The sequence below is a fragment of the Emys orbicularis genome, chromosome 6 (assembly GCF_028017835.1).
Source record: "Emys orbicularis isolate rEmyOrb1 chromosome 6, rEmyOrb1.hap1, whole genome shotgun sequence".
NCBI classification, from domain to species: Eukaryota; Metazoa; Chordata; order Testudines; family Emydidae; genus Emys; species Emys orbicularis.
In genome coordinates, this window is record NC_088688.1 from 44223805 (window position 1) to 44241089 (window position 17285).

Here is a 17285-nt window from a genome sequence, read left to right on the forward strand (position 1 = left end):
TTGCACCTTGCGTATTCATACACAGGGTAGCATTTTACATGTTTTGCATTTATCAGAACATCCTCCCTTTGTACTCATTTTGCACAAGAGTGAATGACTACACAATGTGTGCAGCAATGGAGAATCTCTTCTTCTGAATGTAGCCAGTAATCTTCAGATAAGGAATATGGTGAGAATGTCCAAATAAAAAAGTTGATCTTTCAAGCTTGAGTCACTTAAACAGAGATGACATTCTCTTTTGCTTCCTTAAGAGTGGAATGCAGCTGATTTGCAGAATACAGAACTCCGCTGAATGAGAGGACTATTCATTTTTGTTATGTATGGAAAATTCCTAAGGATGCAGCCAAATTATTTGTTTAGCACACACTGAGGTGCCCATGATGTTGGTTGCTAGCTTCAGGGAATATTGGAAATGTATTGTAATATTAAAGGCAATGAGGCACCTAGATGGGATAGTGATGCTCTTTGGGGAACTTTGTGCACAGTGCCCCATTAGTCACAAAGCTGTCAATCATGTAATAATTTGTTGAAATATGTTTAATCCACAAATTTTGTCCTAGTTGTGAAATGGTCAATTTCCTGAGTAGGGAACTTTAGTTTTCTGGTACAGTGTTAATCTGGTGGGGATGTTGGAATCCAAAGGAAAGAGAAGAAAGAAACCTTAGTGTGAGAAGTCCTAGTCATAGCTTGTCGCTCCGAAATTGTAGCCAAAATCTGGTGGTCTCACTTATTTCAAATAGTTCTTCTGGAGGAGAGGATATTGACAAGGGGTACTGCATCAGACAGCATTCAAGTGATTGCGGAGGCTTTCCACATTTGCATTTGGAGTCATTCCTCAGCTTCTACTTGGTCATATTGTCACCAGTCTTTTCCATCCCCTCTCTCACTCAATTTAGAGTACATCACTGTTTTTGTTCAAGGTCGGTGCCTGGGGGGAGATTTTTTGGAAGGAACCAAGTTCTCCAAGATGATTGGCATTTTCTGCCTTTTTTGTGTAAGAAGTAATGACTGTCTATTTTAGATGACACTAGTTTGCTCTTTTTTTGTTAAATTTTTATATTTGGTTTTTAAGAACTCAACTCAAAATATTTTATTGTCTGAAGGAGAGAACCAGCCCTCTTCTACTAGGATATGAAGGGCAGAATGAGCTTTCTTGAATTTACCTTTCTCTAGGAAAAGAGAAATCCTTGTTACAATCAGATTCCTGTTAGGAGTCTGCAGTGTGTTTCAGGAAAGAAGCCTAAACTTCTTGAAAAACTCTTGACTCATTTTCTCTCTAAATCACCACCACCTGAGACTTGAGAGGAAGGAGATGTAATTCTGAATGCTTTCTCACATCTCCTGGAAAATAAATCTGAGTTTTATTGAAAATTGATACAATTCCAGTGAGGAGGATACCACATTCCTCCAGACTTTGGTAGACCATCTACAAAACAGTTTATTTACAGTAGCTGAGCAGTTGACCTCTGGATTAAGTTATTCAGAATTGCTTTCATTCTGAGAAACTGGTGTCCTCTTTGTCTCCATTTCTAGATCTTTGGCAACAGGTCAGGTTTTGCTTGAAAACGGGTGAGAAAGTTGTGTAATACAATAACATCTTCTATTCCCTCCAAATCTATGCGATCATATGCAGTGTAAAAAAACAAAACAAAACAAAAAACCCGAGTATACCAGTATCAGAGAAATTAAAATATTTCTGCAAACTCTTTAGTCAGATGCTTCTTCAAAACCAGTTGTTCTCAAGGAGGTCTTAATAAGAAAATCATAATTCAAATAAAAACAGTTGCTTGGATACTACGATGAGTGCCGTGCTTATCAGGTTTAGGCACATCAAGCCAAATTCATCTCTGTAATTCCATTACTTTAATAAAGTTGCTCAAAAGATTAATTTAATCCATCATGTTTAAATTTAACATTTAATTTAGAATAATTTCTCAATCACTATTAGAACTAGTTGAACAGTTTTCAGGAAGAAGACTCTGTGCCGGAAACATTGACCTTTTTATGAAACTTCATGAAACAAAGTATGTGAATAGTAATCCTTGAAATTATTCTTAACTAAATATTTACTTAGCCGTAATGAAACAAATTGATCCTTCATGTAACTCCATTGACTTCAGTGGAGCTGCATCAGAGATTAATTTGGTTTAGTATTCCTCTGGTTGATTTTTCACCCATTTGAGTTTCAGTTTTAGCCAAGATATGGGGAGAAATCAGTATATTTTCCACATGAGAAAGGATTAAGACCATTGAAGACCAAGAGACTCCTATTGACTTCAGTGGGTTTTACATCTCAACATCTGTAAGGAGGAAAATGAATTTCAAACTTCAAGGAAGCTTTTTAAGGCTACCTAACACACTTAATACCCATGCTTGAGGTGGCTTTTTCACACTATCATTTGTGTATAGCATTATATTTTGTTGATATATCACAATTTTAATGTGGTTGTTTGCTGATGAGTGTGTCTGTATTGCCCACATACAAATGGATTTTTAAGCATATGTAAACTCATGTACCATAAATAATACAGCACAGTTTGGTTAAATGATCATTTACTAAGGGGGAAAAACCCTTGACTGACTGAATCTGTAGTGGTCTTATTTTGTATTTGTACTATAATCTTTTTAAACATATGTACCTTCAGTTTGCAGAAAAATTTCAGGAATTCAAAGAAGCTGCACGATTAGCAAAGGAGAAATCCCAAGAAAAGATGGAGCTAACAAGTACACCTTCACAGGTGGGTTTTACGGTTTGATCTGAGCTCAGAACTTTATAGCTTAATAGATTTTGTTTATTATAGCTTAATAGATTTATTAATTTATTTGGCAGGCAGTGACCATTGAGTAATGCAAGTGGTCACACTAGACTACTAACACAGGCCATAGGACTTAATTCCTGCTTCAAGTCCAATAGCTGCTCTTGAACTAGAGCATTTTAAACCAGTGTAGCCTTCTTTCTCCACTGTGGCTTTTTGGGCATCTAGTAAAACGTGCTTAAACAATTCCCAATTATCATTAATATTTTTCTGTTTAAATTTTTTTCTTCTAGCTGACTTGGCTCACAATTATTTTCCGCTGCATGAAATTGGCCCTTTTAAAGCAGCAAGCACATATGTTACTGGTTTGGATTTGACTGAACTTGTACAAACAGAATTAAGTCATGATTACTTGTACCTAAGCAACCACTCATTTTGAGTTCTGAGATCAGTTCTCTGTCAAGACGAAGTCCTGTATAGAATTGCCCTGTGGTGGATGCAGCACTTTTTGAGTTAAGAAATTGACATCTATATATATTTTTTTTAGAACTTCCAAAGATGTTTTAGTATTGGCAGTGAGAGACCTCCAGCATATGTCACTTGGATTGAAGTCTCCTGTGGCAATGCAACTTTTTTCCTACGCATTATAGATAAGTGAATAAGGAGCCAGTCATTCTGTTCTCTAGTGTGATACCAGCTAGTTACCCCATCTTGTGCTTTATCTGTTAAAACACTAATCCATAAGCATTAAAGGTCATTTGCTTCAGAGTTGTCAGTGACCTGGAAACAAGTACATTAGAACCTCAGAGTTATGAACACCACAGTTATAAACTCACCTGTCAACCACACATCTCTTTTGGAACCCGAAGCACACAATCAGGCAGCAGCAGAGAGGGGGGGAAAAGCAAATACAGTACAGTACTGTGTTAAACATAAACTACAAAAAAGGGAAAGCAGCATATTTCTTCTGCATAGTAAAGTTTTAAAGCTATAGTAAGTCAATGTTCAGTTGTAAAACTTTTGAAAGAACAACCATAATGCTTTTTTCAGAGTTATGAATATTTCAGAGTTACGAACAACCTCCATTCCCAAGCTGTTCGTAACTCTGAGGTTCTACTGTAATACTATTTTTTGACAGTGTCACTCCCCCTCCCCTTTTGCCCCCACACTCCTCCTTAAGAAGATCGTAACCATTGATGTTCATGTTCCAATAATAGGGATCTTCCCAGCAGGTTTCAGTAATATACTGAGTGTTGCTTAGTGTTTTTAAAATGACTTTTTTTCTCCAGGTTTACTGTTCTTTTTTTAAAGTGTTTTATAGTCTGCTGCCATGTCGGTGTTCAAAGTAGACATTTAGGGTCTGATTCTCAGTTACTGTAGCAACGAAGGCATTAATGTCATCAGGGCCGGCTCCAGGCACCAGCTGAGCAAGCAGGTGCTTGGGGTGGCCAAGGGGAAGGGGCGGCGTGTCGGGCTCTTCGGCGGCGGGTCCCTCAGTCCCTCTCAGAGGGAAGGACCTGCCGCCGAAGAAGAAAGCGGCGCAGTGGAGCTGCCGCTGATCGCGATCGCGGCTTTTTTTTTTTTTTTTTTTTTTCCCCGACGCTTGGGGCGGCAAAAACCCTGGGGCTGGCCCTGAATGTCATAGAATCATACGACTGGAAGGACCTCAAGAGGACATCTAGTCCAGTCCCCTGCACTCAAGGCAGGACTAAGTATTATCTAGACCATCCCTGAAAGGTGATTGTCTAATCTGCTGTTAAAACCCTCCAATGATGAAGATTCCACAACCTCCCTAGGCAATTTATTCCAGTGTTAAACTTCCTAACTGTCAGGGTGGTTATTCCTAATGTTCAACCTAAAGTGCCCTTGCTGCAATTTAAGCCCATTGCTTCTTGTCCTATCCTCAAAGGTTAAGGAAAATAATTTTTCTCCCTCCTCCTTGTAACAACCTTTTATATACTTGAAAACTGTTATCCGGTCCCCTCTGTCTTCTCTTCTCCAGACTAAACAAACCCAATTTTCTCAATCTCCCCTCATAGGTCATGTTTTCTAGACCTTTAATAATTTTTGTTGCTCTTCTCTGGACTTTCTCTAATTTGTCCAAATCTTTCCTGAAATATATGGTACCCAGAACTGGACACAGTACTCCAGTTGAGGCCTAATCAGTGCGGAGTAGAGCAGAATAATTACTTTTTGTATTTTGCTTACAACACTCCTGCTAATACATCCCAGAATGATGTTTGCTTTTTTTGCAATATGTTACACTGTTGACTCATATTTAGCTTGTGGTCCACTATGACCCCCAGATCCTTTTGTGCAGTACTCTTTCCTAGGCAGTCATTTTCCATTTTGTACGTGTGCAACTGATTGTTCCTTCCTAAGTGGAGTACTTTGTCCTTATTGAATTTTATCCCATTTATTTCAGACCATTTCTCCAGTTTGTCCAGATCATTTTGAATTCTAATCCTATCCTCCAAAGCACTTGCAGCCCCTCCCGGTTTGGTATCATCTGCAAACTTTATAAGTGTACTCTCTATGCCATTATCTAAATAATTGATGAAGATATTAACAGGACCAGACCCAGAATTGATCCCTGTGGGACCCCACTTGATATGCCCTTCCAACTTGACTGTGAACCACTGATAACTACTCTCTGGGAATGGTTTTCCAACCTGTTATGCACCCACCTTATAATAGCTCCTTCTAGGTTGTATTTCCCTTGTTTGTTTATGAGATGGTCCTGCGAGACAGTATCAAAAGCCTTACTAAAGTCAAGATATATCACATCTACCGCTTCCACCCCATCCACAGGGCTTGTTACTTTGTCAAAGAAAGCTATTAAGTTGGTGTGACATGATTTGTTCTTGACAAATCCATGCTGAATGTAACTTATCACCTTATTATCTTCTAGGTGTTTGCAAATTGATTGCTTAATTATTTGTTCCATTATATTTCTGGGTACTGAAGTTCAGCTGACTGGTCTGTAATTCCCCGGGTCGTTCTTATTTCCATTTTTTATAGATTGGCACCCTATTTGATGTTTTCCAGTCCTCTGGAATCTCTCCCATCTTCCGTGACTTTTCAAAGATAATCACTAATGGCTCAGATATTTCCTCAGTCAGCTCCTTGAGTATTCAAGGATGTATTTCATCAGGTCCTGGTGACTTGAAGACATCTAACTTTTCTAAGTAATTTTTAACTTGTTTTTTCCCTATTTTAGCCTCTGATCCTACCTAATTTTCACTGGCATTTACTATGTTAGCTGTCTAATCGGTACTAACCTTTTTGGTGAAAATTGAAACAAGTCATTTAGCACTTCTGCCATTTCCACAAGTCCTCAAATCTTGATTTTTAAAGACTTCAAGTTACAGAGAATCCACCATTTACTCTTGTTCAAACCAGGAAATAACCCAGGCCCCATGCTTCAGAGGAAGCTTAACACACTCCCCAGGATCTTTGTCAATCCGACCTGGGGGAAAATTCCTTCCCAACCCCAAGTGGGCATCCTCCACTACCCAGACAGCTGAGAGAGAATTGTTGCTTTTATGTTCAGTAGCATTTGTTTTTACCGATCACTTATATTGATGGTACTTTCTAAAAGTTAGTCCCATATGTGGCAATTTGATTTAACTTCTATACTGATAAAATGGTGAGAATTTGTTTGAAAGGATCAGATTAGAAACAGTCTTTGATATTTTCAAAGGCAGGAAAGAATTTCTCACTTTTGGAATACCAGTTGGCTGCAGGTAAATAATTTAATATCTAGTGGAAGTTCTAATTATATGAGAGCACTAATTATAATTTGATTGACCTACCTTATCAGAAAAATGGCTACTAGAAACTGATCTAGCTTTTCAAGATATAGATTTCATCTCCGAGATCTATATGGATTTGGATGGAATAATTAAAATGAGGTATACTGATTTGTCAACAGAAGTCCATTGTACTTAAAATAGATTAACTTGCTTTACCCCCAAAATGGTGCTAAATGTAATTTATGCATTTCTTTAAGTTACTTAAACTGAAGTAAAAATTTTCATGTTTAAGATAAGTTCTGACCTCAGATAGTTGTGCCTTTTTATCTAATGTCAGCAGAAGTTACTTTGTATATCAGAGGACAAAATTTGGGCTGTCTATTTTACATATAATAGCATAATATATGCAAATATGTATTTCTCCCAAACCTTCTGGCAGCTGTTTTCTTACACTAGTTTTTTCTCACTTGGGACTGTTCTGCCTTTAATATTCACTGTAGTTAAAACTAAATTCTGAGTTTCACTAGAGTGCAAACAAACGAAGTAGTTTTGGGCACAGAAATGGTAACAAGATTGAAAGAGAGAAGCGTGTACTCCCTATAATTTGAGTTAATAGATTCTTCATTCTGGATTGGAGTGGGAAGGAGGGAGGGGAATACTTGTGTATTACATGATTTAAAAAAAACCAAAACATTTAACATAATACAACTATAAGTCAAGTATTACAGAAAACTTTGTTAAAATGTAAGTTTGTATCATGCCGCTTTTGCAACTCTTTAAGATATAAACACTGCCTGTATATGAATCAAAAGAAAAATGTGAACAGTTATTAAGCATTTGTCAACCATGTTTCGACTCTCTTGTAAAGGTCAAGTTGAAAATAATGTACAGTTTTGACTTGAACATTTTTGGTTACACAATATCTGGCCTCTGAGGAGGGAAAGGAAACCTCCATTTTCAGTCCGGTTAAAGAAAACTAAGGTTATTTGTCATCTGAAATTGGAACTTTGTGGTCTGCTTCTGTCTCAATACCCTTGCCAACTTTTCCTGCAGATTTAGTGACTTGGATTAACTGGGTCAGATTCAGAAGTGGCAGCTCAAAAGGGCTAATGCTTGTAAATTAGATGTTTGTTTTTAAGGGAGTAAAACTAAATGGGGAAGAATGTGCACAATAAGGGCCTCATGCTTTACAGTTATGAGCACCTTGGACAAGGTGCTGTGGCCTTCAGTTCCCATTGAGGTCAGTGTAATCGAGGAGAGGGGAGGATAGACATTACTCTTACAAGTGCAGCCTTTTCATAGCTCCAGCCCATGGGGTTACATAACAATAGCTTTTGTCACACACCTTTTCCCCCACACCCTCAATTCAGAGGTATAAGAAGTGCTAGTGTGACAGATTTTTGTTACCAATCTGCCTGAAGGCGTCAGTTGATCAGGCTGATGCCTCAGGATCTTTTCAGGGAGGAGATGACGAAGCACACCAAAGGGTCTAAGTTTTAAAGCTTTATTAATAAAATACAGCAGAGAGTGCTGGGAATGCTCCCATGTCACTCGGGAAGAAAGAAAGCATTAGAGCCCCAAGCCCTAACCCACTTTCATATTCACACACGCACTACCCATGACTGGCCAGGCCTGGGTGTCACGTAAGAAGAAGAGGGGGAGGGGCGGACGGGAGTTCTTGCCCTGGGCCCAGGTCGTCCAGGGAATCCGCTGTAATCTCCGGATTGCTCCAGCTCTCGGGAGGGTTTTTAAGTCTTGGGTTCCTTTGGGGGTGTCGTTGTCCAGGGCCCTCTGTGACTGGTGCTCTTTGTACCAGTCCCAATTGGCTTGCTGTGGCCTTCTCGGCTGCCCAAAACACACCGGCTCCGGAGAATTTGTTTTCCCTTCTGTTGGCCTTCACCATCGCCGCCTCATTCGCTCTGTTTTTGGTGCTATCTTTGCAGCTCTGCTCCACTTAGTTCTCCTCTTCTCATGACTGTGCAACTATAGATTTCTCGTCTGTAGATTTTTCATCGCGTCCATGACCTTGGGCCGAGGCCAGCATCTTATCTTCACACGGAGCTAGCAAAAGTGCTGAGTTAACCCGTTCTCTGCTTTTTCTTTCTTCCCCCCACCCCCCCACCCCCCGGCCTCTTGATTCCTTTGCAAGAGTACTTCCATTCCCCACTCACACACCTATGACCCTCCTCAAAATGCTTTGCGATGCTTGCAACAGCGTTAGCCACATACAATGCTGATCTACCTTCCCCAAGGACTCCCTGAGGGAGGGGGCCATTGGGGTGTGACACTAGAGACACAGGATGTGTTTAGTCAAGGAAAAACATGGTGCTTCCTGTAACCTATTCATGTCAGGGAAATGATACACCATGAGTGGAAAAACTCTAATTCCTAGATTTAGGATCCAGGCTGAGCAATGTTCCTTTTAAAATTAAAATTACAGTGAAATATGTCTAATGACCAGGATTTAATAAATATTGGTTGCTTGATAGAGACCACAAAACACTAATGTACCTGTGTTGTGGTGTAGGGTGATGGAGATTGTACCAGTGCAATACAGCAGTGGACATCTTTAAGTATAGTCAGGGATCCAGAGACCCACACTAGTGGAGACTGCTCAAGGGACGGGCTGAGTCATGGGCGGTGTGTGACTTCTCCATTTGGGGAGGCTGCATGCACCTGGACTGTGGCCCTGCCCCGAGGCCCACCCACTCTCAGCCTTCTCCCTGGAAGGCCCGCCCACGCCCCAGCCCCGTTCGGCCCCATCCCCAAGGTCCCACACACACACTGCTTATGCCTCTTCGTCCCTTCCCTCAGGCCCCCCACCCACCGGCAAGCTGCTCACATACCTCTTCTCTCCCAGTCCTCCTGCCTGCCGCTCGCACCTCTTCGTGTTCCCCACACACACATACACCAGCTGGCCACTCACCATTTGCGCACACCTCTTCACCCTCAGCAAGGCTCCCATGTAAGCGGAGTGGGGACAGGAAGAGGGCGAGCGGAACCGGGTCTTGGTGGGCAGGCTGCTTGGAGAAACTTAGCCTCCCCTGGCCTCTTATACTTGCCACCGATGGGCTGAGTCAATACATAAACTAGCTTTCTTGGCCAGCACTAGCTAGGTCCAGGCCACCCTGGTTGAACAAGGTTTGCAGATAGACTCTTGTACAGATTTTTCTGTAATTGGTGGGCAGCTGAAGCTGTGATTGTACCAACAGTGACGCTTCCACTTTCAACTTCCATTTTTTATTAAAGTAAAATGAGAAACAGCTTTAATACTTCTTCAAGGTGGTTGCCCTATGGTAAAATACAAAGTGAAGGTTAAGAGTTGTAGTCATGGTTGTGAAGAATTTTCAACCACAAAGTCTGTACTAATGTGTAGGTAGAAGATAAGGGAAGGAAAAGAGGTCTAGGGAACCCTATAAGCAGGAGACTGCGTACTTGTTGATATATTGTACATATTGATATGTACAAGCTTTTCATATAAGTAATATTAAGTTTCTAAATCATATCACATGATAGCTTGGGTGTGTGTTTGTTTTTTTCAAATTTGTATACTGATGATTTTGGGTGCCTCAGCTTAATGTCATTTTAAAATTAGTAACCATGCACTTAAAAATGTTAATTTTGTCATTGTTTATATGCACATTGTGGCATAAGCTTAGTATATAATTGTATTTTTTTTTTTTTTTTTTTAACTAAAGGAATCAGCAGGAGGGGACATTCAATCTCCTTTAACACCAGAAAGCATTAATGGAACAGATGATGAAAGAACAACTCCAGAAGTGACACAGAACTCAGAACCAAGGGCTGAACCAACCCAGAATGCATTGCCATTTACACATAGGTACAGATTCAGTTCACACATATTAATTAAGTAATACATGTTTACTTCATTGTTAAAGGGACCTTTTTTCTTCAGATGGCTCCAAAATGGCAGTGTCATGAATTAAATAATCTAATCTTTTTTAAAAAGCAAAGTACAGGACTCAGCTTCATGTTTGCAATACAGTCTGTTTTCACAGAAAAATTGTATAGGAAAATCTACTGAGGAGGTTTTTTGGAATTTCTCTTACAATGTGAATATTTTAGTACAAGCACTTTATTCCTGAACACAAGGTGTCCCTTTAACAGGAAGCAATACTTACATGCCTGAGACCTCAGCAGAATTAACTGCTTCAAAGAACTTGTTCCAATTAACTTACATTTTTTTTGTTCACTTTAAATTATTTTAAAAGACTGATAACATTAGACTCAGCCTTGTGGTGATAAGTTGTTGGAAGATGAATGTGTCTATGTAATCCTGAAGTGCTTATATTTAAAGCAGCCTTCTAATTAAACATCTCTCTGACCATTTAAAATATTCCTCAATATTTTTTTCAAAATAAAGAAGAAAGTTACATTTGCGCTTCAGCATGAATTATAATTCATTAAACTGAGCGTGTTTTGCTCCACTGCCCCTTAGGAAGATTGAAACAATGTTTTTATTTAAAGTTGAAAGTTCTAAGCTAAAATGAATCTAGCTTGAATATTATAAATTATCATAAATGGGACATTCTTTCTCTACAAGCAGAATAAGTAGAGCAGGAAAAAGTTAGGTAAATACATAATAAGTCAAGCAAAGTTTGAAATATTAAATTTCTCTTAAATTATGAGTTTGATTCAGTTTAAGAAGAGTTTAAAACTCTTAAATTGCTAAGATTGTGCTTGAGAGACTGGGCGACAACAGAATCTTTTGAAATTTTGTGCGGGGAAATCAGGATGAGCAGAGACATGGACTTTAAATTGTTCAAGAATTCAGTGTTCCTTATGAAGAATGTGTTAACATCACCTGGAAAAGCTCACAAATTTCCAAACTCTAAAATACTCCTCATTTTGCACTTGAAAATTCTTTGACGAGTGACTGTGTATGTTGTCATTTTTATATTTGAACTGTCACCAGTGTAGTCCCAGTATGTCTGTAGAGGAAATGGTCTTTTTTTGAGAGAGAGAGAGAGAGAGAGAGAAATTATGTTTTTGAGGGAGGAATATTCAAAATACAGTAGACGCTTGTTTGCAGCAACAGCTTGTTAAAAGCAACCATTGCTGATGAGCTATGTTTCCCCGGGACCACTTTTTCTACTGTGAATTGTCAACACTCCCCATAGCAACAGTCACTTAGGAGCAACATAGCAAAAGGATAACAATATGTTGCTACTAGGGCTGTCGATTAATCGCAGTTAACTCACGCGATTAACTCAAAAAAATCAATCGCGATTAATTGCAGTTTTAATCGCACTGTTAAACAATAGAATACCAATTTAAATTTATTAAATATTTTGGATGGTTTTTCTACATTTTCAAATATATTGATTTCAATTACAATACAGAATACAAAGTGTACAGTACTCACTTTATATTTTATTACAAATATTTGCACTGTAAAAATGGTAAACAAAAGAAATAGTATTTTTCAATTCACCTCATGCAAGTACAGTAGTGCAATCTCTTTATCGTGAAAGCGCAACTTACAAATGTATATTTTTTGTTAAATAACTGTACTCAAAAATAAAACAATGTAAAACTTTAGATCCTACAAGTCCACTCAGTCCTTGTTCAGCCAATCGCTAAGAGAAACAAGTTTGTTTATTTTTACATGAGATAATGCTGTCTGCTTCTTATTTACAATGTCACCTGAAAGTGAGAACAGACATTCACATGACACTTTTGTAGCTGATATTGCAAGGTAATTACGTGCCAGATATGCTAAATATTTGTATGTCCCTTCAAGCTTTGGCCGCCATCCCAGAGGACATGCTTCCATACTGACTGATGATGCTCGTTCCAAAAATAAGGCGTTAATTAAATTTGTGACTGAACTCCTTGAGGGAGAATTGTATGTCTCCTGCTCTGTGTTTTACCCGCATTCTGCCATACATTTCATGTTATAGCCGTCTCAGATGATGACCAAGCATGTTGTTCGTTTTAGAAACACTTTCACTGCAGATTTGACAAATCGCAAAGAAGGTATCAATGTGAGATTTGTAAAGATAGCTACAGCACTTTGACCCAAGATTTAAGAATCTGAAATGCCTTCCAAAATCTGAGAGGGACAAGGTGTGGAGCATGCTTTCAGAAGTCTTAAAAAAGCAACACTCCGATGCAGAAACTACAGAACACGAACCACCAAAAAAGAAAATCAACCTTCTGCTGGTGGCATCTGACTCAGACGATGAAACTGAACATGGGTCGGTCGGCACTGCTTTGGATCATTATCGAGCAGAACCCGTCATCAGCATGGACGCATGTCCTCTGGAATGGTGGTTGAAGCATGAAGGGACATATGAATCTTTAGCATATCTTGCAACACCAGCTACATCAGTCCAATGTGAACGCCTGTTCTCACGTTCAGCTGACATTGTAAACAAGAAGCGGGCAGCATTATCTCCTGCAAATGTAAACAAACTTGTTTGTCTGAGCAATTGGCTGGACAAGAAGTAGAATTGGTGGATTTTTGTACATAATTCTACATTTGTAAATTCAACTTTCATGATAGATTGCACCACAGTACTTGTATTAAGTGAATTGAAAAATACTATTTTTATTTTTACAGTGCAAATATAATAAAATTAAATATAAAATGAGCACTGTACACTGTGTATTCTGTGTTGTAATTGAAATCAATATATTTGAAAATGTGGAAAACATCCAAAATATTTATATAAATAGTATTCTATAATTTAACAGCATGATTAATCACGATTAATTTTTTAATCGCGTATTAATCGTGATTAATTTTTTTAATTGCTTGACAGCCCTAGTTGCTACTAATGAGCATCTACTGTATTGCATTTCTCTGAAATCCTGAAGACAGGGTTCAATGGGTTTATTTAAACTTTTTACATTTGCATGTTTAAATTTTCTATAAATATTTTGTGTGAAAAAGGAAAGGGCTAAGTCCACAGTGTTTTTAAAAAAGAAAATTATGATCATTGCAAGAACTGCCCCTTACATAATGAATAGTCATTTCTGCTACACCAGTATAGTAAATGGACCTCCATCTTCACTGAGTATGCATGGAAAAAATTACTTTGGACGTTTTTTAAATGAACCATATGTACAATTATTTTTCTGAAACTACAATGTTACAAAACTTTTTCTGCATTTCTCTTTTCTGTCTACTTCATGTATGTATTTTGAGTTTTCTGTTTAATATTCTATTATACTATGTTTAACTTTACTAGCTAGGATTTGTCTTCCAGTATTGACTCTGTATTTTAGAGTGTCACTTATTCATGAAGTTAATTTTCACAAAGCCAGTGTTTCTTTTGCTAATGGCTACTTACAAGTTAGCCAATGAGCCATTCATGTGTTTTCAGAAGAAAATCCAAAGGAGGTAACCTTGTGAAGTTAAATTATTCTGGGTTAAGTAGTTTATACTGTAGTTCAATACAGATTACAGCAAGCCATTTTTCTAATTTTACTAAAAAGCTCAATTGCAGATATTTATATAGTGGTATTTAACATTGAGAGAAATATTATTCTTCAAGGAGTTTTATTTGTATAAAATGTTTCATATGAAAGTTATTTTTTATTGAGGATTATGAGAACTCAGTCTTTGCTATACTGGAATTCAGTATTTTTTCTGATAGATATAAAGTTGCCTCTTTTCAGGAGTAACTCAATTAAGTAAAATCTTCCCCCCCCCCCAGCCTATGACAGAACTAAATTTTGAAAATCAGTTGCCTTGATTTTTCTGTAATGGTTTGGTGTTAGGTTTAATGAAGTCTCAATGGGCCAAATTCTGTAGTGCGTGTACAAAACAGATGTAAAATGATCTTACATAGGCAAGTAGTCATGGTCAGAAGTGCAAATATGAGATGGGATTCTACAATGTTGAATGGACGAGTTAGACAGATGCAGTTTTTGGTGCACTGGTTGGTAGGGTACGCTGTATTGATTTGACAGTTCAGTTTTGCTGTACAATTCAACTTGCAGATGCCCCTAGGAAAACCATTTGTGTAAAATGCACACTAAATGTTGCAGATTATCTGGGATTTTCACAAGAACTGAACTATAGACAGGAATTACAGTCCTGTAGTGCCTGCTATATCTTGACAGCATTTCTCAGTACTTGGCAGATTTAATCTACCTTGATATATCATTCTGATGCTTCCCCACCCAACCCCCACCACTCCGGATGCACAGATAACTAGTGATGGTTATTGACCATAGCACTGCTGTAAAGAACAAAGTGAATGTCCCTTTCATTGTCACAGTAGTGCATTTCTGAAATTATTGCTACTATGCAATTGTCAGGTGTCTCCCTGGTGAATGTGTAGTGACAAAGTTGATATCTTGGCAGTGTTTTTGGTTGTGAAGACCAATGGAGAGCATGTAAAGGCTCTTATGTGTAGTGCTGGATTTTTAAAATGTTTAATGTTTATTATTTTATTATTGATAGTGTCCACAATTTGATAGGTACTTTCTAAACAGAAAACCAGCCATGAACTTTTCTCCAAGGAGTTCACAAAGAGGGTAGGGAGAAAGGATACAACAAATTAGTAGCAAGGTAAAAGTAGTGATGGGCCATATTTTGGTAAAATAAGGTTAGCTTAACAAGTTTATTTTTCCAGCAAATAGGGTGTGTGTGTGTGTGTGTGTGTGTATTACTCCCAGATGTACAGTATAAGTCAGCTAGTTTTCCCACTGATGGTACAGTAGAAGTGGGTCTTCAGGAGAGATGTGAATGCAGGGAGTGTGATTGCCTTGAGCTCAGAAAATGCAGCTCATGGAAGAAGGCATGGGAGCAATGTGGAAGAAGCTGACAAATTGGCAGACAGAGCTAATTTAATGGACAGAGCTGAGGAGGCAGGAGGGCCATGCAGATGAGACGAGGACAGGTACATAAGGAGAGGGAATGAAAGACTTTACAGGTGGTTACAAGAAGCTTGAACTTGATCCAGTAGCAGGAGAGAGAGAGTAGAAGGATTCAAAGAGGCGATGTAAGAATAACAGTCAAAGAAGGGGATTTTAGTGGCAGTGTTGTGTGGATTGGATGGGGAGGATGTGAGTGTTGATGAGAATGGATGATCAGAGGTGTAGGGGGTGGTTCTTTAGTTTGCACCTTTAGTCACTTCTAGTCTGCTAGCACATCTACAGAACAGGTTTGATTTATAGTTTTCTCATGATGCACCCTCTCTTTGTCCAGCTATACTCCCTTTGACAGATATACACACTCCTCTCTTTGCCTGTTAGTGGAGTTGCTTTTATTTTGCACATTTACACAATATGTCAGCATCATAAGTTTAGACTGTTTTGGTCAGAAAAAAGTGTAAGTAGCATTTTGCACCCAAATACTAACTTACAGCACCATGTAAATCACCACACCACAGAGTTTTGGCTATTTTGCGAACTTTAACTTTTAATTATTTTAGTTAAATAATAATTATAAATATTGAGACAAATTCTGCTTGTCACTAAATTGCTGTAACCCCATTCATATTCTTTGAAATATGAAAGTGACTACTGTAGTTAGCATTGACTGATCCAGTAATACTGTTTTGCAGTTCAATCTCTCCCTTTTGCAATAGTTAAAATATAGTATAGCATTAACCTTGCTCTGGTAACTGAAACCTAAGATAAAAAATAAAATGATTTCTGGCCTATGATGCCACAAGTAATTGTTGGCATCATGCACTTTTAAAGGTGCACTTTTCACCAGTCTTTTTTCTTCTCAGCCCTGTCTAGGCAATGTATATCCTGTATATGCAAACTAGTTTTTAGGAAGCTACTTATGAACCAGAGGTCATGTGTAAAGTAAAATGAGACCTAGTAAAATGCACAAATTATCTTCTCCCTTAACTTGAAAGGGGCAAGAAAGGACTAAGATTTTTAATACCATCAGATGTGTTGGGGTTTTTTTGTTTTTTGTTTGTTTGTTTTTTGGAGGGGGGGGTTAATTCTTTTCCACATCCTCAGTCTGAGTTTTATTTGTAAATGTTAACTGTAAAATGCCATCCAGAGAGAAGAAAGACAGTTAAGAAGGAGCACTTTGTTTGTTCAGTCTTAGAAAGCAGATCTAAAATTATAAGTTTAATAAATAGGTCAGTGAACCCTATCTTATTACTTTGAGTTTGCCTAGTAACTGTTTCCTGGAAAACGATCCCTCACTCTCACAGACCTTGGGAGGCAGGCCAGTCCTCGCTTACAGACAACCCCCCAACCTGAAGCAAATACTCACCAGCACCTACACACCACACCACAGAAACACCAACCCAGGAACCAATCCCTGTAGCAAACCTCGTTACCTACTCTGTCCCCATATCTACTCTGGCGACACCATCAGAGGACCCAACCACATCAGCCACACCATCAAAGGCTCATTCAGCTGCACATCCACTAATGTTATATATGCCATCATGTGCCAGCAATGCCCCTCTGCCATGTACATTGGCCAAACCGGACAGTCCCTCCACAAAAGAATAAATGGACACAAATCGGACATCAGGAATGGTAACATACATAAGCCAGTAAGTGAACACTTCAATCTCCCTGGTCATTCTATTACAGATTTAAAAGTCACTATCATTGAACAAAAAAACTTCAGAAACAGACTTCAAAGAGAAACAGCAGAACTAAAATTCATTTGCAAATTTAACACCATTAATCTGGGTTTGAATAGGGACTGGGAGTGGCTGGCTCATTACAGAAGCAGCTTTTCCTCTCCTGGAATTGACACCACCTCATCTATTATTGGGAGTGGACTACATCCACCCTGATTGAATTGGCCCTGTCAATA

General features: G+C 38.5%; 1 protein-coding gene across 1 annotated transcript in view; it reads left to right on the top strand.

Moving 5' to 3' along the window:
* Window positions 1-17285, top strand: part of HOMER1 (homer scaffold protein 1) — a 96717-nt gene that overhangs the window by 19027 nt on the left and 60405 nt on the right. Inside the window, exons 4-5 of the mRNA XM_065406548.1 lie at window positions 2646-2738; window positions 10210-10352. Coding sequence (XP_065262620.1) covers window positions 2646-2738; window positions 10210-10352 — 236 coding nt within the window. The remainder of the gene's footprint in view (window positions 1-2645; window positions 2739-10209; window positions 10353-17285) is intronic.